Genomic DNA, 26,823 nt, shown 5'->3' with positions numbered 1-26,823 from the left:
GGAATAAGAAAACTGTAAGAAAAAGGAGTTTCATAAATCAGCTTGTCTGATAATTTTGGAACTGTGGGGAAAGGACAGAAAATAGATTAGCACAAGAGGTCCCTGAGACACAGAAAGATCACACAAGGTTATTACTGTCATGAAAACGCAGCATTGCTATCACAGCTATTACCTTACTGATGTTAAATCTCAGCCATGTAATTTCATAAAATCAGTACACAGCAGTTCTGCCGCTAACTGACAGACACTAATCCTTGTCCATTCCAGATATCATATATAAAACTCATACTATTTTTCAAGTATCATTTGGCTTTTAAATACCAAATGCAAGTTTTAGAACAATATGAAATAGGAAGCTGCCCTCCTAAGAAAGATGATACAGAGTGTGAATGAATAGTTAACTTCATTATTTGAAAAGACAAAACAGAAAAGTTCAATGCTGTTGTAAGGCAAGTCCATCTTTAGAAGTGTTTTTGATTAATTCATCAAGAAATTAACCAAAAACTTAAATGAACGAATATTAAATCAGAAACATCTTCTTAAGTTATACAACTTACCTTACAACAACTTTAAAACTTTCCATTTTGACATGCTTTGAAATTGTAAAGCTGTTTCTTACTCAGCAACAGACTGGACTTCTGCTGGAAATCATCATTAAAATGGCAGCGTCCGCTAAGAAAAACCAACAGCTTCATTAACCGAATCAGAACAACAAATAGTGACAGGTTTTTCTGTATTTCAGAAGGGCTTGAGAAAAGGTCACACACATACACAGTACTGTCTATAAAAGATCTAAGTCACAACCCCTGCTTCTGCAAGGCCTAACATGCAAAGGGAAATGGATTCATACAGGTAGCAAATTTGTAGAATTTACAGTAAATTCACTATCTTGAGTCTACTAGCTTTAAAGCAAGCCTGAAGTAAACTTCTGTGCATAAAAAAGGGGAAAAAAATATAACGCAAGTTCCAAACTGCTGTTTTCTTTACATTCTGTATTTCCATAACCTTGTACAATACATAAATATCAACTGTAATACTGCAAAGATGCCACATCTTTTCCACAAGAATTTATAACAAAAATTCTTTGTAAACAGTTTTTTTCTCCTTTCACTGCAGAAACATAAGCTGACATAAAGTACATCAGCTATGGCCACACTTAGGCAGTCCATATCCTTCAGAACTTTTCATTTGCTGCAGTGTAAAAATTGAAACATTCACATCAAGAAGTGCACATTCTCCAGAAGTAAATACTGATCTCTTCCTTCAAAACTAAGACATTTAAAATAGTTGCCTCAAAAATCCCAACACCACCTACAACATTGTCAATACAGACTTGAGCAGTAAATGCTTAGTCACTGGTCCAAACCTTCATCAGTCAGAATTCTGTACTGCTGCAAGTTCAAAATATTCTGCTTATAAATTTGCACATTTTACCTAAATGTTGAAACGAAATTCATCATCAGAACACTGACAGGAAGGTACAGAAGTCACAGGTACACATCTCTACCCACCAACAAATAAGGCTACTTATCACTCCGTGCATGAAACATACTATCCACCACTGAAATGGGACAAAGCTCTACTGTTACATTTCACATCTCTCCTTAAAGTTTCCAAACCTCAAACAAACACTAGACATCAAATCATGCGTTCAGCCAAGCTACACAAACAGCAGCCTGGCACATCTAAGCTCTCTAACTGTTGTGATTCCTACACCTCAGTGTGAACATGCTGCACTGACACAGAAAACCTGCTTTCACCCTCTTCTCTTCCCCATCACCACTCTCCAAACTGGCCTTGAAATCAATAGCCAACTTTCCATAGACCCTCAATTTCAATTTCTTAAGTACCAAAAAGGAATTCAATAAGATAGCTCTTCAGAAAACCACACACTGCCAACCCTCTGGGCATGGAGTTTAAATTCAAAATTAAATCTCATTTGAGCAGGCATAAAAACAATACCACAGGTGTTACATCTCAAAAAGAGCTAATCTCTTTAGCACACAATAATGTAAATACCTGCACAATTTTAATAATGCTACACACACTGCCTTACCAAAAATGCTCTATTTTTGTATGCTCACCTTCACCACACCTGACAAGATTTTAAAACAACAGATTTTTTCCATATTTTTTCCCCAATTATTTAACCATTCTTCCAGTGCTTCCTCAACTTTGTCCAATTAACACTGAAGAAGTTTTATGTGGAATTTTGTTACTTCCCAGTCAGGTAGTATTTTCTCCTGACAATATTCAAAATGAAAGCATATTTCCAAATGTTGTACCTTTGTAAGGGCAGCAGTATGATCTTCTCCACAACATATATGAACAACCTTCTGAGTTCTCAGGGACTTCAGCAGAGTAGGAACGTACCTGTCTGAGAGGTTTAACACAGCAACAGATTTCTTATTTTGAAAACAACAGTCAGAAAACAAATGATTTCACCCATTCATTCTAACCCTGCTCCAAACAAACAAGCATTCTGTTAACAAAATGCAGTCACTGTGACTGAGCCTACACACCTTTGAGGTGTAAACATTACTTGAGAAAAAAAAACCGAACAGCTAATTACCATATTCAGCTAATTGCTATATTGAGTTATTTTGGAGTAAATATCCTTATTTTCACATAATTGACCATATGTTAATACATAAATAATGAAATAACAGAACAGTGCATCAAACCTGGCACTGACCACAGAAAAGAGATGATATGTTTTGAGTGACAGTGATAGGACAAAGGGGAATGGTTTTAAACTAAGGCAGGGGAGATTGAGGTTAGATGTTAGAAGGAAGTTTTTCACTCAGGGTGGTGATGCACTGGAACAGGTTGCCCAGAGAGGCTGTGGGTGCCCTATCCTTGGAGGCATTCAAGGCAAGGCTGGATGTGGCTCTGGGCAGCCTGCTCTAATGGCTGGCCACCCTACCCATGGCAAGGGAGTTGAAGCTAGATGATCCCTGAGGTCCTTCTCAACACAGGCCATTCTATGGTTCAGTGATTCTATTAGCAGTTGATGTGTTTCATGATTTTAAAGCATTCCATCACATATCCACTGGTCATAGTTCAATGTTATTACATGACTAATAGCGTGGAGTAGTCAGGAGGTATAAGTAGCTTCCTTCTAGGGTAGCAACAAATCAGCTTAGTCATCTAGTTGCACAAAGTAAATGTTTCTAAATGTTAACACGAGCATCTATAAATTTGTCAGGTACACAAAGATATCTGGAAAAAGACCCTATCTAAACATAAGAAAAAACAGATTTTACTGAAAAGGAAGAAAAAAAAGTGTTCATCAGTTTTGCTAAGTTATGTAGAAGCAACTGCACTTTCCCATAAAAACATGACTTCATCAGAAATATGCAGACTTTCTGTAATCATTTCTTATTATATAAGTATGGCCAGACAAAGCACGAATTCAAATAGGCATCTTTGTTACAACGTGTTTTTCTGATTTTAGGGGGTGTTGGGAACAAGGAACCAGTGAGAGAGAATCAAATCACAAAATTAGCTATAGTTTATTCTAAGCTAACCGTATACTGAGGGAACCCGACAGCATATACTCCTGTGTCCTGACAGTGTACAAATAATGCAATAGAACTAAGAGAGAAACCAATTTTTGTCTAAGCTAACCGCTTTTTTTAAAGTTGTTAATGAGCATCACCCTAACAGGGTGAATTTTGGAAACAGTTAGCTGAAATATTACAAACTGTTTATCAGATGTGGCCTGAGAAAGGACAATATCCACACAACGGTAATAAACAACGAAGACATCTAACAGCTAGCGCACAGAAACCAGCTCCAAAAGCCCAAGTCACACAGAAAAAAAATCTACTATCAGGGAGAGAGCACAAGCCAAGCAAACAAGAATTTCAACACAATGCCATCAGAATTTTCACTACAAAACAGCCACTGGAGCAAGAAAAAAAAAAAGCAAAACTATGCCTTCCTTATATAACCTTGCACAACACTGGCACCATCAGAACATACTTAACAAAAGTTTGTTTTGACCCCTTCTATTTTAGGAATACTGTTATCTTCACATTCACAAACCAGGACCTAAAACATGAAGCTTTACTGTAGTAGTGATTACTTACCATTATCATCATTAAGGCCCAGCTGTCCAAATTTGTTGCGCCCCCATCCAAAAATGGCTCCAGAGAGAGTTAATACAAAACTGTGAGCTCCTCCTGCTGCAATCTGTGCAAAAGGGATTCCCAGTAGAGATTTAATTACATGTGGGGAGTTTTGTTTTTTATACTCATAACCTAAGCCCAGCTGGCCATATTTATTTTGTCCCCAGGAAAACACTTCGCTTCCTGTTTAAATAAACAGATAAATAAAAAAGAGATACAATCAATATAATTTCATTATAAAAGATCTATTTACTTTAAGAAAAACTAAAAGCAAAGTTAGACAGTTGCTCTCAACTATTTTTCAGTTTGAAAACGCATACAAAACACTGAACAGACTCATCCACTTTTGAAGCAGTGCTCTGTTCAAACCAACATTTCAAACCCTCAATGCTACTCTTAACTTTCCAGTTTCGGTAGTGACAGATGCACAGTGCTTGGTTATCACAAAGCAAGATGCTCCTCCATGGAGACTCTCATGACTGCACATATATTTATGCAGAGGACTTGTCAAAGTTGCATGCTACACATGCAAAGGCTTCCAATTTTAAATCACAAGCCTCATTTAAGCTTTTACATGGTAACAAACTTACTTTTCACATACAGTTATTTTAAAATATTGTATTAAATATATAATCAATGAAGAATAAATTAATTTGGTGCCTTATAAAGTTAAAAATACACAATCCCATTTTCCAGAAACACAAATCAGAGAGCTACTTATGCTTACATTATCACCGAAGGGAAATATTTTAATGAACAAGCAATGTTCTTTATCATAAGGATGAACACCTCATAACAAAGATATGGTATGCTTCAGCTAACAGGCTAATTTTCAAACAGTAACACTACCCATGTCCTTTCTATCTCCATTTTTTTCCAATAAAGTTGATCAAGATACAAAACAATGAGGTCTATAACCTGAGATGCAGGCCACTCATGCCATCTTTATTTTATATATATATATATATATATATATAAATTTAAAACTTTATAAATATCATATACACTTATAAACATTTTTAAATATATATTATATATGCATATAAATCTCAGACAAAGGGTTATTTTTGTATCTCAGAAAACATATCCTGAAAAATAAAGGAATCTCACTTGATTATACAGAGCAAAGCTGCCTGAATGGCACAGAAAACAATCAATACAAGTCCATCAGAAGTTATGCACAGAATCAAGGCACACATAGTCAGTACAAACTAATGTAAATTTAAAAAGATCAGCATACAATTAATACCCCTCCTCTCCACAATTCATGCAGTTAATATGTTAACTGCACGTTGATACAGAAACATGGTTGAACACTACCATGTTCAAGTAATCTGTCCTCTTCCTCCCCACCTTAGCACTACATATTTCCACAATGGAAATCAACTCTGTCCAGCAGTCACTTGTTGTAGCTTTTGGACACAATTCTCATTTGTCACAATAAATACAAACAAGAAACAAATTCACATTTGTCTTTACTGAGTTACATTTAATAGACTTGTGGTGTTCTGACACAAATGAGGCCAACTAAGTATACTCACAGTCCCAGAAAAGTTTTGAGAGCACGTTTAACCACTCAAAATGTGGGTTATCAGAGAAAATTTAATGTTAACTTTGGAATCACCAACAAAACTGACACTTTGCAACACAAAAGCAGATGAGAAATTCAGTGCCTGAGAGCCTCAATAACTGGAAATTACAGGCTACAATAAAAGACTGGGGACAAAGCAGTATGCTAGCAGGGTGAAAATGGGACAGGATAAGAAAAAAGGAAAGAAAAAATATAATTTAAAAAAGAAGTTACATGAAAGCAAGATGATAAATAAAAAAGCACCAAGAAAAAGAATAATCAACACTACCTTAGGTTGTACATTTACTTTTAAATTTACGTCTAAATGAAATGGAACATGAAAAACCTTAGAACTATCAGGTAAGAAACTACATAAAACTCCAGAAGAATCTCGCTTACCTTTCGAGAGTGCAAGTGAGTGATAATAACCACAAGCAACTTGCACAATTTGTATCTCTGATAAGCTTTTAATATTTCTATTGGGTAAGAAAACAAAGAAGGAATTAAGCTACTAGACCGTGGTATAAAATATCAAGTCACATCAAAGGGTAAAATAATCAAGTGCATCCTTTTCACTGCAATACACATGTTAACTAACTCTAAAAGCTATTTAGTAGCATCTTAAGTCAAAACATTCTCTTTGCTAACTGTGATCGGTTCTGTCTTATTTTCAAATTATCAGTCCAGTAAAAAATCATAATGAGAGATTAGGAAGGCTCATGTACTTTAGAAATGCCAGGAAGGAAATGTCATAGCTGAATGGAGGCAATGAATAAAGGAAGCAAGAAGAAGGACTCTCCCTTTTTAGTTTTCAAAACAAAGTTTTACAATGTATTACTCTTTTAGACCAATATTAGCTGTCAAGGCTGAATTCCCTTCTAAAACTTGAATGCTTTTTTTTTTTTTTATCTCTAACATTAACTTTGACTTCACTTACAGAGCTAGCAGATATCACACAATACCATCAAGAAGCAGCAAATCTATACATAAAGCTACAGTACATCCAGTATGCCTTCATTTTGATGAAAAAAACAGGAACTCCTGTTAGGCATGGGGACTTGTACACTTGATACAGAAATAAATAACCTTTAAATTTGTTAATTCCATCTTTCACATTTATACGAGTCACAGTCAAGGCCAAGTTAGGAATTACTCATATTTTAAAGAACTGCTACTTGGGTTTTAACTACATCAAAAAATAAAAAACAAACACGCTACTTGTAACTTCCACTCCTAGCAGATAGTTTATAAACTAACCAAACAAACCCACTGCATACCTCTGGTAGGAACTGACATTTTGAGAAAAGAAACAAACAGCCTGTGGCATGCAAATGCAATAGCTAAAATACACTTCTTAACAAGTGTTTTTAATTGTAACTGAATAGCCTGACCAATGTGAGTTAAGTACACTTGTTCAAGGAAAATGATTTTACTATATACTTATTGTTTTTAACCTGGGCACTCTGATGCATTCTTCTGTTCCAGGCAAGCCAAGCTGTCCATCAGTAGCCAGACCCCAAGCATATACCTGACCCTTGTCATTTAATGCAAGAGTGTGGGCTTCTCCACATGATACAGCTACAATATTTTGGGCATCCAGGGCACCAACATGCTCTAAGAAAACAAGAAAACAAGTCAGTAACAAAATAAAGGAAGAGCAATTAACAAGTTAATGCTACCCACTACAGTCACAGTTGTTCATGTCCTAGATGTTCTCTGAAATAACACCAAAGTAAGCCCAGAATTGTGTCAAAATATGCTTACCTTAGAAGTACAAACACACTATTTCACAAACACACAGGAGAAGTTGCATCTGCCACCCAAACAAGAGCTTTATAAACAACTTGGCACAGTCACACACAAAACTGCACAAGCCCAGCAGATTCTGTTTTTTAATCTCTTCTTCTAACCATGCTGAGAATGACTAACAAAATTTACTGTCAAATGACTACACGTGTCAACTTTATGTAAATGGGAAAACATCTCACCACAGCAAATTAAATTCACCTATTCATTTTTAACAAAAAGGCTCTGCAAAAGCTGGTGTTACTGAAGAGGTTACCAGCCCAGTTTAGCTCATTAGGGTTGCCACACCTCTGCCAGTAGAAGAGGTAACGTTCACACTTTCTAGTTCAGGTAACATCATACACATCAGAGCAGACCATCCCTACCAGCTGCTAAACTAGCCAGCCTGACTTTGCCTAACACAGATTAAGAATCACTTGTACAATCTTTGTGACAAGTAGAGCTCTGAGGGAAGGAAAGAGGTAAGATAGAGCTGAATTGCACCACTGGTGACACTGGTGGCAAAGACAAGCAGACAGTTATAAAAGAATCTTCGTACACCCAGAAAAGCACACACCCATTTGTAAAGACACTGAACCCCTACAGAATGCTCAGTTAGTTATCCCCATATACTGACTTCACATGGTAACATTCAATAGTAGTAGTCACTAACCTCTAGATGAAAGGAAAAATTAGAAAGTAGGACACTACAGTCCTCATGACTGCTGCATGAGCATGTCAAAAACGTTGCACAGGGAGTACTTGCCTGTTACCTATGAAATGAAAGCTCATACTGAACTGTTTTAAAAAACAAAAACGAAGTCAGACTTCTCATTACATATATTAAGGACTAAAAGACAATTCCAGCATTGTTTTCAAAGTGCTAACAAGTATTCAGAACAAGTTTGACAAGTTGAGTTTCTATTCCTATTCACAAAACACGGTTTATCAGTTTATCAGTTTTAATATTCACTTGCTATTTCCCAATCAGTCAAAATCAGTCCTAAAAGCTACACATCAACTACATAAAAATATCTATTTGACATCAGATTGGAAACTCCGAACAAAGAATTACTAAAATAATGCACAACAGGGAGGAAATAACTTTCTTGTTTCCATATGAACTGTTTGCATCAATTACTGTGCCAGGCAACGTGCAAAACTGCTATCAAGGCTATCAGAATAAACTCTTACTAAGGCTCTTCTGTTTGCTTACGAGATGCTTATTAAAGCACCATCAGAAGCACTGCTCCCTCTCTCAGTAGCATGCAGATATGACTCACATGCACAGCTCTGAGGAGAGCTCATGTGCACACTCCTCTGCAGTCCCTACAAGATGTTTACCCAGTGCTGCTACAGCAGAGCACTAGTGAGAAGCAGAAACACAAAGTAGCATGGAAAAAAGGAAAAAGCCCCTGCAAGTTTTACACTGTGTCCTTTAGGTTCTTCCAAATTCTACTCCTCTAGCAGTGTATTTGCACAGATGTTTTCCATCCTCTTTCAGTCCTTAAAAAAAGAAGGATTTCCAGCATGCTCCAGTAGCCGACCAAACCCATTCCTATGGGACAGTGCCATCCACCAAAGAAGGTCACCTCTCCTTCAGATGACAGGCAGTCAGTGAGTCTGCTACAGCCTTAGGTACAGTGATCCCACACCAAAAACAAACAGCTGCTCTGTCTAGCTGAACAGCAGGCAAAAATATGGGGACACAGCTATGCCATCAAAGCAAAGCAATGGTTTTTTTCAGTCAAAAATATGACCAATCTCAGAAGAACTACCGTGCATACAATTCAGCACACACACAAGTGCTGACAGCCTTGGGCTTGATGTAGCATTACAAAGAGAAAAAGCACAAACACAGGAATGCTCTGCAATTCATTTCTTCTAAACTTACCGGGTCTTTTCCTGGCTTTTTCATGCCCCAGCTGTCCCAGGTCATTGCATCCACATGTATAAACAGTGCCATCATCCAGGACAAAAACCGTGTGTCTCAGTCCACACCCTACATCTCTGATCCTTTTATTCAAGAAAAAGTCACTTTTTCTGGGTTCTAAAACAATCTCTTCATCAATTCCACCCAACCCAAGCTGTCCAAATGATGCATTTCCCCAGCACAACATTTTGATGTTCTTGACTGCTGATCCTCCAGCTTCACTTTTCCACAATTTCCTTTCTGGGTAGCTGTTCAAGAAAAGGAAACAGACAGCTTTTCAGTATCGTCCCTTAAGTTTGTTACCACCTAGAGAGCACGTAATCCACAAGCACACACAGGTAACACACACCATCAGTATTAACGCTGCCAGTTCTAGGCAGCGGAGGTGACCTCAAACATCTTCTAAGGAGACAGCACAGGCTAGTTTATCAACCCAGGGAGTTGCCTGGTTCCAGAAAGCTCTCTGCACAGCTTTGAAAAGATCCCCAAAACCAACACTTGACTCACAGCTTGGAGGAAAAAAAAGAAACAGACAGCTCGGATCAATCCAGTTTCACAACATAAAGAATAAAACACACCAATCATTATATTTAAACAACTGTGAGTCAACTGAACTTACAATCTGAAAGAATAAACCGCTTGAATAGAAGTCCTATAGCCTTGCACTAGAATTAACACAGGCCACAGCTTCATAAATGCTTCTTGCAGCAGCAGGAGGCCACACATACAAACTCATTCACAGCAGCACTCATCGCTAAGGTGCCTAGGTTGCAAGCCCCTGTTTTAGTGCTGGCAGGCTTTATGCCCACTTGGACAAGATACAACATTACTCTCCCCTTCTCCGTATTCCAGATGAAGACCTTAGAGTGACTTTTTCACTATTACTTTTGCTATATGGACGTTAAGTTCCCCTACGTTTTCAGAGCAATTTAGGAGTCAGTGCAACACAGTGTAAAATCACTTCAAATTTTCATCGTTAGTGGAAAAACAGCACCAATAACATGACCTGGAATATAACGCACAAACCCAATGCACTCAATCTGACATTCCTCAGGGTCATGTATGTATTGCTTAAATGTAAAACAGCTCAGAGAAGCCAGGCATCAGCCAGCACCAGAGCGTTACGTAAACCAGTGGCACAACTCCTGGCAGCACAACAGGGTGAACTATTTTTCTTTGCAAAAGTAAGCAAAATGCCTCTTTTTGTCATCTCATGAAAACAGAAACAAGCAAACAAAAACCCAACCAAACATATTAAAACACACCGTGTTCTGTTTACCTATCTCAGGAGGTGACGCATGATCAAATATTTCTCTAGCAATATCCTACCACGCTCAGAAGGGGAGACGTCTTCGGTTAAGACACAGCTCTGTTCACATGTCCGTAAGAGCGACTGCAGCGCGACCTTCAACCTGCAACAGAAGCGAGGAAAAGATGCACGCCTGTAGCGCTTCAAAGCTTCCCCAGGAAAGGTTTCCCCCTGCATTCAGCCAGCTCCGTGCTTCCGCAGAGGAAGCAAAGCAGCGCTGGACTTTAACCTCGCTCCCGGCAGCGCCGCGTGTTGTCAGCTGCGGGCTTCTACTACGCGTGACGTCAAAGCCCGTCACCCGCTGCCACCGCACAAAGGCAGCGACGGAAAGGCAAGACTCACTCTTCCGAGCAGAGGGAAGCAGAAAGTTCTGGACGGTTCCTGCACCACCGCCGCCGCCTCACGGGAGGGAGCGCGCTGCCCCCGCCCTCCTGCCTAGCGGCCCTCCGTGAGCCACCGCCCCGCGGGAGAGGCGGCGGCGGACCGGCACGAGGCCTCCGCCCGCTAAAGCGGAGCCGCGCCCGGCTCCTCGCGCGGCCCCGCCCCGGCCCGGCCCCACCGGCCTCGCCGCGCGGCCCCCTCCGCATTCCCCGCGGCTCCGCAGAGCGGCGGGCGGCAGCGCCGGCGCGTCACGGCGCGACGGAACTCACCGACGGCCACGCGGGGCCTCAGCTCCCAGTTCTCCGCGAGCCCGGCCCGGCCACCGCGACGCTACGAACGGCCCCGGCGCGGAGCGCTGACACGGCCCGGCCGGCGCTGCTGCGCAGGCGCGAGATCCGCGGGCGGGGCCCCCCTCCTCCTCCTCCTCCTCCTCCGCGGCGGCGCTGCGTGACGTCACCGGGCGGAGGGCGGTTTGGGGTGGGCGGCTGCGTGGGGTCCGGGGCTGGAGTTCGCGGTGCTGCCTGAGGGGATCGCGGCGAGAAGGGACGGCGTGGGTTCAGCGTGCTCGGTTCCTGCAGTCCCTCCGCTCCGTTACACGAACAGAAACAGAAGGGGAAGTGTAGCCGCTGCTATACGTAGCGTGCGGCGTTTTGTTCGCGATCTTGCGGCTCTTGGTGTGGGACAGTAACGGCGGTTGCACCGCGGGGGAGATGCTCAGTGCTGGTAGTCCTTGTGCAATGTGCCCTCCCACCGGCGTTTGGGGGTATGTCCACGTGCTTGGAGATAACGGTGATACTCCCTGTGCCAGCTTTCCGTGGGAAAGTGTTCTCACTTCACTGGCGAAACAAATTAGAGCATGAAACAGCACAGAACGTTACCCGGCAAATCTCACCTCTCTTGCATCATGTTTTTATTTAAAAGCATTGCCATAGTTTTAGATTATTGCGAAATAGGTAAATAAAGCGTGCCTTGAAATGAAGCATTTTGACTCCGCTTACTACCCAGCTTGAGAACTCCTTCCTTTTTGGACCAAAGATGCCGAAGCAGAGGGGGAAAGGGAGTGCCACGTCGCGGTGTGGACCCCCTGCACTCAGCTCACCCGGCTCTGCATCCATCAAATGGCCACGCTGTGGTTCTGCAGCAGCAGCAAAGAGAACCACCTGCTCCCGTGGGTGGCCGTGCTTGCACCAATATCCTTCTCAGTACTTGTATAAAAAGTATTTTGCAGTGATGCGAAACGCAGTGAATACAAGAAATGCAAAATCTAGTTAACTCCAGGTTAGTGACTTGCTTCTCATAAATGCTTCAACACAGAGGGCTTGCTGTGACAGCTGCAGCCACAACAAGCAGGAAACCCTTGGCCATTATTAAAATAGTAATGCTTGCTTACTGCCTGGTGATTTCTGTCAGCACAACTGTTTGATTTGTGTTCCTGTTAAACACCTGTTTAGACAACACAACAATAAAATACAGAATGTTAACTAACATCATCGTCAGTATGCATTCAGTGAAGCATATGTTATGCTCTAATACTGAAAAATGTTGTTCAGATAATAACATGTTTCTGATGCTACTGCGTTATGAAGCAAAACTCTCTGAACAGCGAATACAGGGATGAACTCTCGTCCCTCTGCCTCCATTTTCTCCCAGCAGCAGTCAGTATGTACTTTGTAAACATTAATTCCTCATTTCAATCCCCCTATCCTTTCTTTTTTTTTAATACTCTGATATGTCACAGACAACAGAAAATAGAAATGTCTGTCCAGAACAGCTGATAGCATGAAATTAGAGGTGTCAGCTTTTTGCAGTGAGAAACTGCTAACCTTTGTGACAAGCCTTTGTGTAGTAGTGTGTTCTTGATTAAGACAAAGGAAAGGCTTTAGAATGCAAATGGCATTACAAACAAGGCAGTGACAAACCTTTTTACGCCATTTCAGTTTTTCTATTTTATCCTTACATTTTTCACAGTATCAATATTTGGATGTTAGTGAATTAATGAATGTGCCTATGTAAAGCAGCAGAGCACATTTTGGTTCTCTGCCTGCCCACCCTGCATGTTGCAATGATTCTTGCTAGCTCATAAGTAAATGTGCATATCAGCAAGACCAATTATTTGGTAACTGATGGTAAAATGAGATATTTGACACGTTTGTTAAGTCACTACATAGATGCTAAATCTAAAAGACTGAAGCTCTCTGTCTAACCTGAGGCATGTAATTAAGGGAGCTGTTAATGAGAAGTAAAAGACTCATACCTCCAAGTAGATAAGAACAAAAGGCCACATTACCACATTCCCTTCGTGCCTTCAGGCCACAAAATACAGCTAAAATAATCAAAAGAATGCTACTCATAGGATGCACAGAAAATGGAAAAGCAGTGAGAGACAACCATAGATGCAGGACAGGAAGACTGCAACGAAGGGAACCTGACCTTTGCATGAGGTATGCAGTTCTCATGCTCACAAACTTGTGTGTGGATCCAATATCCCCAAGCCCACACAAAGAACAGCTGGGACTCGGAGCAACTACCCAGTTTCCTTGGCAGTGTGGCAAAAGCCACAGAAGTGCTTGGTAATCTGCAGGCTGGGGCCGAAGATGCTGAGTATTTCCAAGCATCCCACACAGAGAGGGCTAGGAGTGCAGCCCCTCCTGCATATGACACGTTCTCCTATTGCTGTGATGTTCCGCACTATTACATCAAATTTGCTAGTATATAACAGCAGAGCAGCAGGCTACTTGCTGAATGAACACCAGGAAATTTCCATGCCATCTTTTGTTTGTTTTGTTTGTTTGTTTGTTTGAGTTGGATGCTGACACACCAACTCCCATGTCATTAAACTGGCCTTTTGGACAGGCTGAAATACTGAACTTTGATTTTTAAGGTGAACTCCTCCAAAAGTACAAGATAATAATTGAGCCAGTTCAGCCCTGCCGAGATCAATTTGAGGACACGCTGAACCTCAGCTTACAAAATAGCAGCTCCAAGTGGTGCCACATGTAGCTGATTCTGACATGACACTGTGTCTTTGCATGGCAGGATGATGAAGCACCCTAAAATTAGCCGTCTTACTATTTCGTAAAGAGCAGGCAGAAAGGTAGCAGGCTGCACTGAGGAGAACAAAGAGGCACAGGAGAGGACCAGAACTGAGGCTCATGCACACACATGTCCCACCACTTCATGGTGAGCGCTCTTGGCTTCTTTACAAATTTCCATCTCAGACAGTTTAGTGTAATTTCTTATTCTGACTTTACAGTGAAAGAAGAAAGGTGATCGTGCAAATGGTGGGGGGATCTATTCTCTCAGTGGGCTTGGGAATCAGCAGAGAGAAAATTAATGGTGAAAACAGCAGAGAGAAAATTAACGGTGAAAACAACAGTGATTATATGCTTTCCTTGGGGGGGCAGAACTTGCATGTAATTCACAGAATGAAGCTTGTTGTTAATGGAATAGAACTGGGAACAGAAGAAAAAAAAATAGTGCTGTTATGGAAACCAGAAATATTGTGATAAAGCCCTGTCTCTCTGTTCTGCCAGACTGATTGTTTCCAGACATTCAGCTCTCTTTCCACCCCATTTCTTGGGCTTTGCAAAGAGTTAAGATTTGAGAGAAATAAACTACGAGGCAGTGGGAAGATAGCCATGGGTGTGTTTGGGTATGAGAGTAAAGGAAAAGGTTCTGGAACAACATGAAATTTGCAGATGAGGGGGGAAAAAGAAACTGTAAGGAAACATTTGAATACCAGAGGGCACAATAGGCAAATTATCAAATGGATGTTAGGGCTGATGGCTGGGAGAGAAGGACAGCATAATTACCTAGGAAGCTGAGGATTTAGCCACCTGCTCTTTGCAATAGTCTGTGTGGCTCTGTGCCTACATCAGTGTCAGGACCTGCTTTTTTCTCTATTCCTATGGTAGGACGTTGTGGAAGAATAGATGGGAATGAAATAATTGACTCTGAGGCATAAACTGACCAGAACTGCTTCTGCTGGTAGATCTCTCAAAAAAGTGGGACTTTTTTGTGACAGAGATATTTCTGTTCGGTAAAGATGGTTAGACAGTACTGCTTGCAGCTTTTGTAATTTAATTTAGGATGAGACTAAGGATTTCACAGGTATCACTGAAACCCAGAGGGGCAAGATCTATTTTGGTGCAGTTAGCAAACGATATTTGGTACAGCATGGACTGTGCCATTGGTATCAACTTCAGCACAGGACATCTCTGTTCAAAAATGGATTGAATATTCACAGTGGATTAAGGCTTTTCAATAGTTGGAAAATTAGATTTTTCTTGCACAGGTTATTAAGGGCCTCCAGAGAAATTATATGTGAGCAGTCAGAAACTGGAATGCTTGGAAGAACATAACTCTGAATTTCCTACAATATATGTCTCAATATTAGCATTAGAATAGAAGAATTCGAAAAATGTTGATATGATTTCAGAGAGAAAAGCAAAGCTGCATAAGATCTGTAATCAAATCCTGACAACTATGTGAAAAAAATTGAATTATTACTGCTTCCCAGAGAGCAACTCCCATGCAGATAAATTTAATGACTGCTCATGTTCCTGGACATTTTGCATCCCAGTAATTAACAAGCTACCACTTAGAAAAGGAAAAAAATCCCGCAATCTTTTGTTTCTGTTTAACAACACTGGAACTGTGCAAAATGCTGAGAATTCTGCTGTTGATTTTTTTAATGAGTGATTTAGAGACTTATCTCCAGAAAATCATGGGATAATGTTTTTAGAAGACTGTTTGTTTGTTTGTTTGGTCTGTCAGCACAGGAAAAATGGCTTCAGTTTAAAACTTCAAGCTTGTAAGAGGAGGCCAAAGCAACTATATATCATTTTCAAGCAGAAATAGTAGAGCAGCCACCTGTGCCAAACCTCCATTGCATTTAGCTGGTATTTTTTTCTTGGATAAGGAGAGTGGTATCAGTGACTCATCACCCTTGTCTGATTGACGAAGGCTTTCTTGTCATTAATGTCAGCAAGCCACTAGGGCACCACTAATTATGATCACTGAGCCCTAAGAGAAATGATTATTTGAGGGGTACTGGATAGTCCCCACTTAACACACACATATTTACTTATTTACATAAAAGAACAATACACAGCTATTTCCATCTTCTGGGCAGGGCTCTAGAGCAGCAAAATGACCCTTAAACACACATAGATATAAATCTGAGAGTAGTCCTAGGGCTTGGATCCCCGGAGATTCAAGAGATTGTTCCTGAGACTCCCTTGGGGAAAGGCTCAGCATTTCCACACCATCAAACTGAGACGCAGTAGCTTCTGTACGCCCTGTGACCAAGTGGAGACATCCAAAACCATACCAATTGGCAGCATGAAACTCCAATTTCATCACAGAACTCTTCCACAACATTTTTTATCTTGTAAATTTTTAAAGCTTTTAGCTTCCAGACATGTAAAGCTTTTAGCCTGCAAACTTGTACAAAATATTGTGACCAATGGGATAAAATTTGCAAATACAAGCAATTCAGCACGAAGAGTATTGCATGCTGGTAAGCTTGCAGCAATTTCAGCCAGGTAAACATTCTTCATCAAACGGTATAAATTTACAGTTATTTCTTTCAAGATAACAATATAATTTTTTTTCTTTTTCCTTAATTTACTTAATGCTTATTTGGCCTGGTAGATCAGTGGCTGCTTGTAATAAATGGCGTAAAGAAATCACTTTTCCTAAGAAGCAAATGACATACGATCTTTATATTTTTCCTGGCCTCCTGAGCCTCTAAATAGCTCCTCACCATTATAAATCTGCTTGGGTTATCTTCTGAGTTTATAATAACCATAAGCATTAAAATAGTTTGTTTATAACTCTAATAATCCCTACTGGCTTCCCTGCAGAATCATATTAGACATGAACCTAGAAGCATTTTGTGTATGACTACTACAACTAGTCATAATTTCCAGTGAGATATAACAGCAAAGATCTCTCAACAATCCATTGTTCAAGATTGCAGTATCTGCTCATTTTCAGGGCGAACTGATGGCCAAGGCTTAGTTTAGAATATTTAATAGGAATAGATAAAATGCTGAAGTTTTCACGTACCATTAGTATTACAGCTGATTTTAGCTGGATACAGAACTCACTGTTTGCCCCAGTAACAACGAAACAGATACTCTTTATATTAATATTCCCATTGTTTTCTAACAAAACCACAAGCTAAATGAAACATCATTTGACAAAATTTTACATTTACATATTTTAAATTGAAATGCAGAAGCTCAAGAAATTAGCAAATAAAGATCTTTTTATAGCTGTATTCTGAGAACATAAATCCTTAAATGTTTGAAAAATTAAAGATTCAAATAATTAAAGCTTAAATCAAAGACACAAATATTCTCCCATAATTGGATATACATGATCAACATAAAAAGAACATAAACTGCTTATTTCTTAAGCTTTTCAATCTCAAGAAAGAAAACAATATTGGCTGGAGCATTGTCATCCCTTTTTAACAGTTTCAGTAACATAATCAAAGGGAGCCCATGGAAACAGGAAATAGCTGTATTTGCAAAATGAAGACTATTAGTCTTATTATTCCTGGGAATCAAAACATCCATTGGTTCATAGATATTAAACTTCATTATCCTGACTAAAGATACAAAAAATCTGCAAGTTCTTCCCACTAGGTTCTTTCTCTTGGCCCTCTCTGGCCAATAATCAAAGCTGTCCTTTTCCCAGCTGCTGTTTCCTATAGGTCAGAGCCTCAGATGAGCAGTGTTTCTCAACACAAGTCAATGGAACTAATACTAATATAACTAAGTCGAATCTTGAAAGAATTTACATCATTGTTCAATAAAAACACAACTGTTTCAGGTATGAAAAGCATATATTTTTATACTCTTTCTGTGCAGAGCAGTCAGAAAACTTGAATGTATTTCTCATTAATTCTGTCCATGACAGTATGATAGCAGCAGTCCCTCCTTCCTGCTCCAGAAACCACTTTAACTTCTCTTTCCACCCAAACACCTTAAATCCTATTCAACACCTCAATACACAAGAAGAAAAATCCTACCTATCCAGGAGGAATAGTTTTCATGTAAGATACACATGGATTATAAGCATGGGTGAGACTTTCTGAAATAAGTCATTTCAAAGGGCATGATTTGATTCTTGGAAAATAGTGAAGATTCAAAGATTTATATGACTGCCTCTACTCATCCAAATGTCAAAATCTTGTCAAATATCAAGTTACATAAACACCACAAATAAGAATACACAACAACACAGGTAATCCTTAAGCTTCCTAACAAATATGTAAGAAAACTGAAAGTATATCTTTTAAACTATTTAATGACAGTGTCTTCATATCCCGTCTTTGAATTTGCAAACAGTAAATATTTCATCACAAAATCTGTTTTCATGATTTATTATGTTTTCCTGATTTAATATTAAGCACATACATTAAGAACACCGTGTCTAAAATTTTGTTCAAACATCAAATTTCCACAGTCCCACACCATTAATTAAGCATACTATAAAAGGTTTGTTGTGCTTTAGAAGGCTTTTACTAATTAAATTAAGTGAAAAACACCATAATATTTGCATTTTCTTTCTCAGTGTCAGTTCGGAGTTTTCCAATATTCTTCCTTTTCAAAAACAAAAAGAAGTAAGACATATTTTAAAAAGCTTATTCAAACAAATGCTAAACAGGAAGAAAATTCAATTTTATAATTTGTGTGATAGCATATGGCATTACTACATGTCACAGAGGTACCAGTTGGCTCAATCTTGGCTTGTAATACACATGGTTTATTAGATTAATATGTACTTTCAATCCTGTGATACGTCTTCTGACTCCTCCTACTGAGTAAATTGATATTTGGACTGTGTGGAGACTAGACAGTTCTAGAGACTAGCAAAAGAAATAGGGAAGGTCTATTTCCCACTCTTGCTCTTTCTCTCACGCTTTGTACTGCTCTTAAGACAAAGTCTTACGAAAAAGATCACAGTTGGCACAGGTAACAATTTTCACAGCCAGTCTGTATGGACAGTATGGACAGAACCCTCAGCACCTCATGCTGTTGTTTTAATCAAGTAATTTTCTGGGTCGTGATCCTTACTTTGGTGAGCTTACATTACCTGAGTAATACTTGTTCTTTATCTAGACGGAGTGATTCAGATACTGCTGGTGTTCAATATGCTGGTCCTATCAAATGACTCGAGTTCTCACATCTATCCATTCTGAAGGCTCATTTGTGATTTAGAAAAAAAAAATTAAATAAAAATCAGCAGTTTCTAAAATTAATTCTTTCAGCAATATTAAATACTAAGAAAAAAAATGCTTGCTAGTATCTATAGATGTGATTTTTGCAATCATCTTCATTTAAATGTTCACAAATTATCTTATAATGGCAGTCAGTTTAAAATTACAATGAAGAAAGCAACATTTAAAGTGGGAAGATGACTCAGTGGCCTGGGGAAAGGAGTTCCAGACAGATGAGGCAGCATAAGGGCAAGAGTGCCAGAATAACTGGGAGGGGCAGGTAAAATGATCTCAAGTGAGTATAATAAGGTGATGCACCAAAGTGCTGGTAAAATATTAACTATTTCTGCTAGCAGTAACCCAATGAGATTCAGAGCTTGAGAATTCTAATCTAGATATATTTTCATCAAAGAATGACACAGCTTTAACAGGAAGGAGGAAAAATTAGAAGCCTTAGAACTTCTACAGAAGTTGTTTCTTTCCCTTGCCTACACAATCAGGCAGCAGGGAAGTGTCACTGCATTTGAATGCTGTATACGAAGGATGGAGTAATAGGATTAGTCCCACTAGCTGCAGGAAGGCAACACCATGCCCCTAGCCCCACACATCACTACTCCATGCTTTTCTGCTGCCACCACGTGTCATAGCTTCCATGTGAAGAGTGGATACAGCATCTCTCCACAGCGACAGGACTTCAGACAGGACTGTTGGGCAGTTCATTCTGTTTCACCATTGTAATGCACTATACAAAGTCTTTCCTTTCCATGGAGCTGGTTTCAGTAATATTTTAGCAAACTGTCATAAAATAATCGTTTCCTGCTATCTGATTTATGCTTATCGAGCTCTCTGCTTCAGTTAGTTCTTCTAGACACGTCACTGGTTAATCATGGTGCTGTCCTCCAAATTGATCAACTCTGGCCCTCCTAACTGCCATAAACATTGCTGATAAACCACTGAAACTCTCATCTGAGTGTGCTTGGGAAGCAAGACGTCTCTAGACATTATTTTTAAAATGCAGACCATCTAGAGTGCTCTCTTCTTTTTCTCTTCTAGCAGTGAGCCTTTAGGACACTAAGTTACTGAATCTTTTATCCTATTAAGCATTTGCCTAGAGCTGATTTTCTGTATAGGTCTGTTGTCTGTAACAGGTGCCAAAGCCTCTAGTGTTCAAAACACCACACATTATTTCTGGTTTGGGTTCCTCTAAAATTCTGAAGGTCTTGATCTGCACCACCATTTGGCTGAGCTGCCTCTGCCTCCTAGCTGGCTCTTTTGTAGTTAATTTGCTGTAGGCCTCAGGGCTTCTAACATAAAATGAAGAAATACATTGGAAAAGCATTCCATTGGAAAAACATATAAAAGGTATGTACAGTACTGGTGCAGACAGAAGGCAAAAACCTGAGTGTATTTTTCTCATTGCCGTGCAACTCACATGAATGAGCTTTCCATAAATAATAGCAACACTTACTTGCCTCTTTTTTGTTAGAAGCATTTATAGTTAGACTCTCAGCGAAGCTTCTCAGTTCTTTGAAGAGTTTGGAATTTATTTGTAAGAAGCCTGGATGAAATTCTGTGCAACATCATTTAAGTGATAAGAATGAAGACTGCACTGTAAACTATTGTTTGACAAATGCATTACTGGAAATGTGGTTACAAATATACCTCAGTAGACTGACTCTTAAGCCAATTTTAAAAATACAGTCCATAATGCATTGTTGTGCTAATCTCAACCCAAAGTCAAAAGGCATTCATGTGTATGACCCTGTCACCAGACAACATTACACCATTAACAAAGGCAGACACTGTAGATGTCATGTTTGCTTAATTTCAACCATAGAAATAGCTGCTATGGAAATTATTTAAAATTATTCAGCACAATACAAAAGGAGAAAAAGCTCACATACTCAAAATATAAAGTTTACAATACATATTTCACTTCAGTTAACCATCCCTTATTTCCTTTTCCTTCAGACTCAGATAATGAAATATCTCCGCTATTTTTGTCAGTTCTAGTGGCAATCTGTTCAGCTGGTATTTAACATGGCTATAAACGACTTTATTTAGACTTTTTTTTTATATTTATGTTCTAAATGAAGGTAAAGAGGCTAATGGAAATGAATAGATCTGTAGCTGCTAAACATGTTTTATCTGAAGATGAGACTAGATGAGCTGCAAAAAGAGGAGACAAAACTCAGAAAAGAACTGCAAAAGCGAAAAGAGTGTTTGGCTTACTGTCTTCTCTTGCATATAATCTGAAGAAGACAAGTCCAATCCTTCATTGTGTCAGCTACACAAGATCTGGCAAACCTGTATGAGCACCAGACTTGAGCTGGTGCCAACAGCTTCTCTCTTCTTGGAGACCTGAAACAAGACAGCAAAATGAGTCTTCTCTTGTAAGCCAGACAAGTGGTTCTTACTGTTCAAGTGGTTCAATGGTTCTCATTAAAAGCAAGAGAAGAAAAGACATAAAAGATAAAAAGCCAGGAAACAAGGAATGGAAGAGAGTCTCAGTAGGAATGCAAATCTTACAAAGCTCATTATGCCCCAAATTAGCTGAAGACAGCAGACAGGTATTGCCAGATACCCTCCTCTGTTTGTTTTGGACTAGGTATGCTTTGCAATCAGAACAGCGAAATCCTACAGTGTCAGAACAGATCCTGTAGTTTCTGAAGATGCTGGGGTATAACACTGGCTGTAAATCTCACAACTTTCAGTCAAGCTGTTATTTTTTGGCACCTGTGTCAAATCAAGCTTCCTCCTGTTTTGCTTCCTCAAAGAAAGTCATGAACTGAACAGCATACTCATTGATAGTCTGTTTAGCAACTAAACCCAGTTTCTGGCTTTTAAATTTCAATCCACTGACTTCTGATCTGTTTTTCTGTTTGTTATGAGACATAGTTTCCTCTAAGTCACTGGATTTTGTAGATAAGAGTCCTCATCAGTATCATTTCCATTTTTTTTCTCTGCTTTTTATTATTCCCCCAATTTTTGAAAGCAGTCTCACATACCAAGTTCCATAAAACTTTTGATTCTTTAGGAGCTGTCAGCCTCTATATATCAGTACTTGCTGCGTGCTCTACAAATCATTTTGTCTAGTAGCAATGACCCTGATGCAGAATGAAGGCTGATGTGAGCCAAAACCTTCACCTGAGACCATGATAACTTCAAGGAGAGCCTATTCAGCTACATGAGCACTTCCAGATGAAGCTTGTTCACTTTATATTCAAATCACAAACAATCCACATTAAAATTTGAATGCTTTCAAATTAAAGAACACGGGTGCTTACGGAAAGTTGTTGAGATATCCTGACTTAAAAATAGAAATTCCCTCACAAAAGGAAGAATGTGGAAGAGCTCAGTAAAATATTAACTACACAGGAAATGGTAAAATGTGAACAGCTTATCTTAACACTTTACTGCAAGTTATTTTAAAGGCTAATATAAAAAATAGTATTGTATGAAAGATAGAAGAGCACAGGAATGAAAAGATGATAATTTGAACTATAGACTTGGTGTCCTTTTGCTTTTAAGGCAGAGAATCCAACTTAAAGAGACACTTCCAAAATTGTGTGCAAGTATATTTTTTTATGAAAAAGGTATGTTACAAATCCCGTTTCACAGTCATCACCCATAATGTAAATTATACATGAATTACATGTAAATTTATAAATAAATTATGAATATAATTTTTCATCTGTATCAAAGCAAAATATTGTTATTTTTTATTTATGGATTCATTTTGAAGGGAGAGGGATGAGGGAATGTTTCAACATTATTACTTGAGCCTTCTGCAGGAAGGAACTACCATTTCTTTCATCATTCCGATATGTCTCCACTTCTAAAATTAGAATCTGAGTTGGAATCACACAATACCTGGCAGGGTGCTGCTAAGATATGCACTGCATAATGATACAAATAGAAAATATCCAACTGATACTGTTTGACACAAGGTTTGCAAATCACTGTTGAACTAGCTTCACCATCATATTATTCATCTTATTATCCTCTATTGTATACATCAAATGGTACAGTAGCACACTTGATGAAGATCAATTCTGTTTGCTTTTTAACTCCTAAAACACATCCACAACTTTGCCTTGGTTATTTTTGTACCAAAACAGATGCATTTTTAAATCTCTGTGAAAACAGGATTCTTGAAGTTAATTCGGTGCTAATGTTTCATTAGTGTCTGGTTGGAAAAAGTAGATTGTTTTTGTTTGCATTAAAGGAATTATTAGAAACATTATCAAACTGCCATTAGCTCACATGCTAGAGAATAAGGCATTTACACAAGTTTAGGTAGATCTGATACAGACTCTATAGGAATAAAAACAGAAATAGGTAAAACATTTAACTTGTAAGACAGCTGTATAAGTACTGTCTTCCTGCTCTGTATAACAGAATGTCACACATTCCTGGGCAATTGTCTGCACAGTCTGCTGCTGTATCAAATATTGAGTGTTTACCACACAGGAACAACTGTGTTGTTCCACACAGGAAAAATACACAATAAAACTTGTGGGGTAAATGTGGTTTTGTGGCCTTTTCTCAAAACATCTTATTGTGTATGAAAATAGAAAACAAAAGTATATCAGTTTCTTTTGAATGTCTTCTCATCTGTAGACTGAGCTTTAATAAAGCGTATTTGAAACCTAAATTGTATCTACAAGAAGTATTTGATTTTAAAAAGCATCTATTATGTTCCTCTAAATCAACAGTAAATTGATGCTATGTTGTATACCACCTCTATCAGCTTAATGGAAAGAATCAGAGTGTTAAAATGCACTTTTGTGAATTTGTGACATCATGGGAAAAAGTTCTTATGACATATATGATACCACCATTTCTTGATAACAATTTGATGGTTGTGAACCTCTGTCAGCCTCAAAGAGGCTGTAGGCAATGAGTTTGCTGACAGTTTAAACACTGATTTGTCATTTCTACCATTTGTGTACCAGTTCCTGCTTTCCACACAAAACTGGAGGATTTTCATTTGTACAATTCCCGTTTATACATAAAATGCAGACCTTCACAATAATATGTAGTCTCATTCTCAGGTGTCCTTTTAGAGCAAAGAAACTGCCCACTGTTGCTCAAAGTACAGTCTACTTGCTCTTCACAACGCAGAAGAAGCACCAAAACACCATTTTCTTCTAGTTTTTTGCCAGTGTGATATGTAGACTGTACCAACTATCATAGAATCATAGAATTGCCTGGGTTGAAAGGACCTCAAAGATCATCTAGTTTCAACCACCCTGCTGTGGGCAGGGCTGCCAACCATGAGAGCAGGATGCCCAGAGCCACATCCAGCCTTGCCTTGAATGCCTCCAGGGATGGGGCATCCGCAGCCTCTCTGGGCAACCTGTTCCAGTGCCTTACCACCCTGAGTGAAAAACTTCCTTCTAATATCTAACCTAAATCTCCCCTGCCTTACTTTAAGACCATTCCTCCTTGTCCTATCACTATCAACCCGTGAAAACACATAACTATCTCTGGATCTGCCTCAGCGCTCTTGCCTGTCCCTTGCAGAGGCAGATGTGGCAACAAAAGTCCACACTTCAGCCAACCCTCTGAGTACAAAGTCACAACCTGTGACATGCCTCTATCTTTAACCATACTGCAAATCCTTTCTGATCCTTATTGGTTTAAGAATTAAGCCAAGAGACTGGTGATACCAGAAACACAGCTATGGTAGGCAGTCACAGACTATTCTTGTAAGCAAAGACAACAAAGTATATCCAGGCTTATGATGATGATAGGTGTTTAACACTGGACAGGATGTGAGGACCAGCACAGATCTGGTTATGCAGGGAAGGAGTAGGCAGAGGCTGCTCACTGTGATTGATAAGCTCCAGAAGGAAGCACACTCTGTGACTTGTGGTTTTAAGGTCTCTTCGTGACTTTGAAGTTTGTCCAGCAGTTTTTCATCGCTAGCTTCTGTGAGAAGTAACAAACTAATCAGGGATGTCCAGTAATGTGTGTCCCAAAGCTTACTGCCAACCTGCAGCTGTCAGCACTACTTCCAACACTTACCCCTAAAGCCAAACTAAAGCTTTGTATTTGTGTAACTGTGAAGTTGAGGTAGCTTGAAGCAGATAATCTCTTATTACACACGAATTTGGCAAATATGTACTATACACTAAGTAGATGATACTGTCCTATCTGTGGGGTTAATGGTGACCTTAGAATTATTGCAACCTCACGCCCCAAAGAAGTGACTGTGCACTTCTGTTACTTTGGGACAGCAAGCTAAACTCTGCTGCTTCTCTGTTTCAAAAAATGACTAATGTTGGAAAGGACAATGACTGCTTCAGATGCTTCTCTTTTTTACTTTCCAAAACTCTAAAATTCTCTTATACCATGATTCAGAGGGCAATTCCCAGTCACAGCCATATTTGCAGGCTTATTGTCAGACCACACAATATGTGTGATATTAAGAGATGTTTTCCAATGGCCACCGTAAGACAGTGTAAGCTCTTTACATAATTTTGTGCAGTCCACATGAATATCTCCCAATTGTTCTCTGCTGAATAATGTGTAACCCATCTCATTTCTCAATGAATTGTTCAGCACATGTTATTAATAGGACTGTAGTAACTCCATCACGTTATCTAGAAGATCAAGTATTTTCCAATAATGATAAATGCTGAAGGTTTCCAATTACTATCTGATAATCCTACTGTGGAATAACAGCCAGCCAGCCACATATCAAGTTCCATTTTAAGACTCACTCCTTGTGCTTGTAAAGGTACTTTGGGCTTTGACAGACAAGATCTGGTGAGAACTAGTACTCATATATTTTACTCTAGAACACTAAGCCTAATGGTAGAGAGACAGATGTTCCCTTCCGCCGCCTAGCAAACACAAAATGACAGAAAGCTGGAGGTCGTGATATCTTCAAGTGCCACAGTACAACTTTTAGTGCTCAGTATTCAAAGGCCACATCCAACTGTCCTTTAAGTGCAGTCTCTAAGGTACAACAGTATTTCCACAGATTTCATGCTATTAATTGCCAATTGAAATTTCCTTATGTTACTCTCTAAAGATAAGGGCTCTGTAGTGATCTGCACTTTTAGAGTATGCCCTGATTTCTCCTGCTTCCTGGGGGTTTTACTTTTGTACCACCTGTTGTTAATAGAGTCAGTCTGATGGTCGCCCAATTTTAAGGTTTCTCAATGCTGTACTTTCTGCACAACCTTTCATTAATTTATTGTGCAGACTGCTAGATGCTTTTGAAATTCTAGCATCTTACATAAAATGCTCTCAAAGTGGAATATTTTTGTGGGGTTATTTTGGATCAGACTGAATAGCTATTTTGGATTGCATCATTTCGCATATCGTGCACAAACACCAGCTCACAGCTCCACAAGACTCCTTGCATATTTTGCAATAATTCTGTTCCAGCCTAGGTCCATGGGGATTTACAGTTATTTTTATTATGCCAAACTTTATTTTCGGGGTTCAGACTTCATAGATGCT

The 26,823-nt window shown here is 39.2% G+C and overlaps 1 protein-coding gene across 2 annotated transcripts in view; it reads right to left on the bottom strand.

The window, feature by feature from the left end:
- HERC4 (HECT and RLD domain containing E3 ubiquitin protein ligase 4) overlaps window positions 1-10,766 on the bottom strand; it is a 29,411-nt gene extending 18,645 nt beyond the window's left edge. For both annotated transcript variants that reach the window (XM_065746265.1, XM_065746266.1), the window contains exons 1-6: window positions 10,701-10,766; window positions 9,383-9,669; window positions 7,158-7,317; window positions 6,103-6,179; window positions 4,095-4,316; window positions 2,286-2,377 (exon numbers count right to left, since the gene is read on the bottom strand). In XM_065746265.1, the coding sequence (XP_065602337.1) occupies window positions 2,286-2,377; window positions 4,095-4,316; window positions 6,103-6,179; window positions 7,158-7,317; window positions 9,383-9,608 (777 nt within the window). In that variant the 5' untranslated portion in view covers window positions 9,609-9,669; window positions 10,701-10,766. The remainder of the gene's footprint in view (window positions 1-2,285; window positions 2,378-4,094; window positions 4,317-6,102; window positions 6,180-7,157; window positions 7,318-9,382; window positions 9,670-10,700) is intronic.
- Between the last annotated feature and the right edge of the window lie 16,057 nt (window positions 10,767-26,823).

Source organism: Cyrtonyx montezumae, unplaced genomic scaffold, assembly GCF_038088225.1.
Source record: "Cyrtonyx montezumae isolate F1298 unplaced genomic scaffold, pur_monq_1.0 scaffold_4, whole genome shotgun sequence".
NCBI classification, from domain to species: Eukaryota; Metazoa; Chordata; class Aves; order Galliformes; family Odontophoridae; genus Cyrtonyx; species Cyrtonyx montezumae.
The sequence above is the reverse complement of the archived record's forward strand: the minus strand, read 5'-3'. Positions and strand labels throughout refer to the sequence as shown.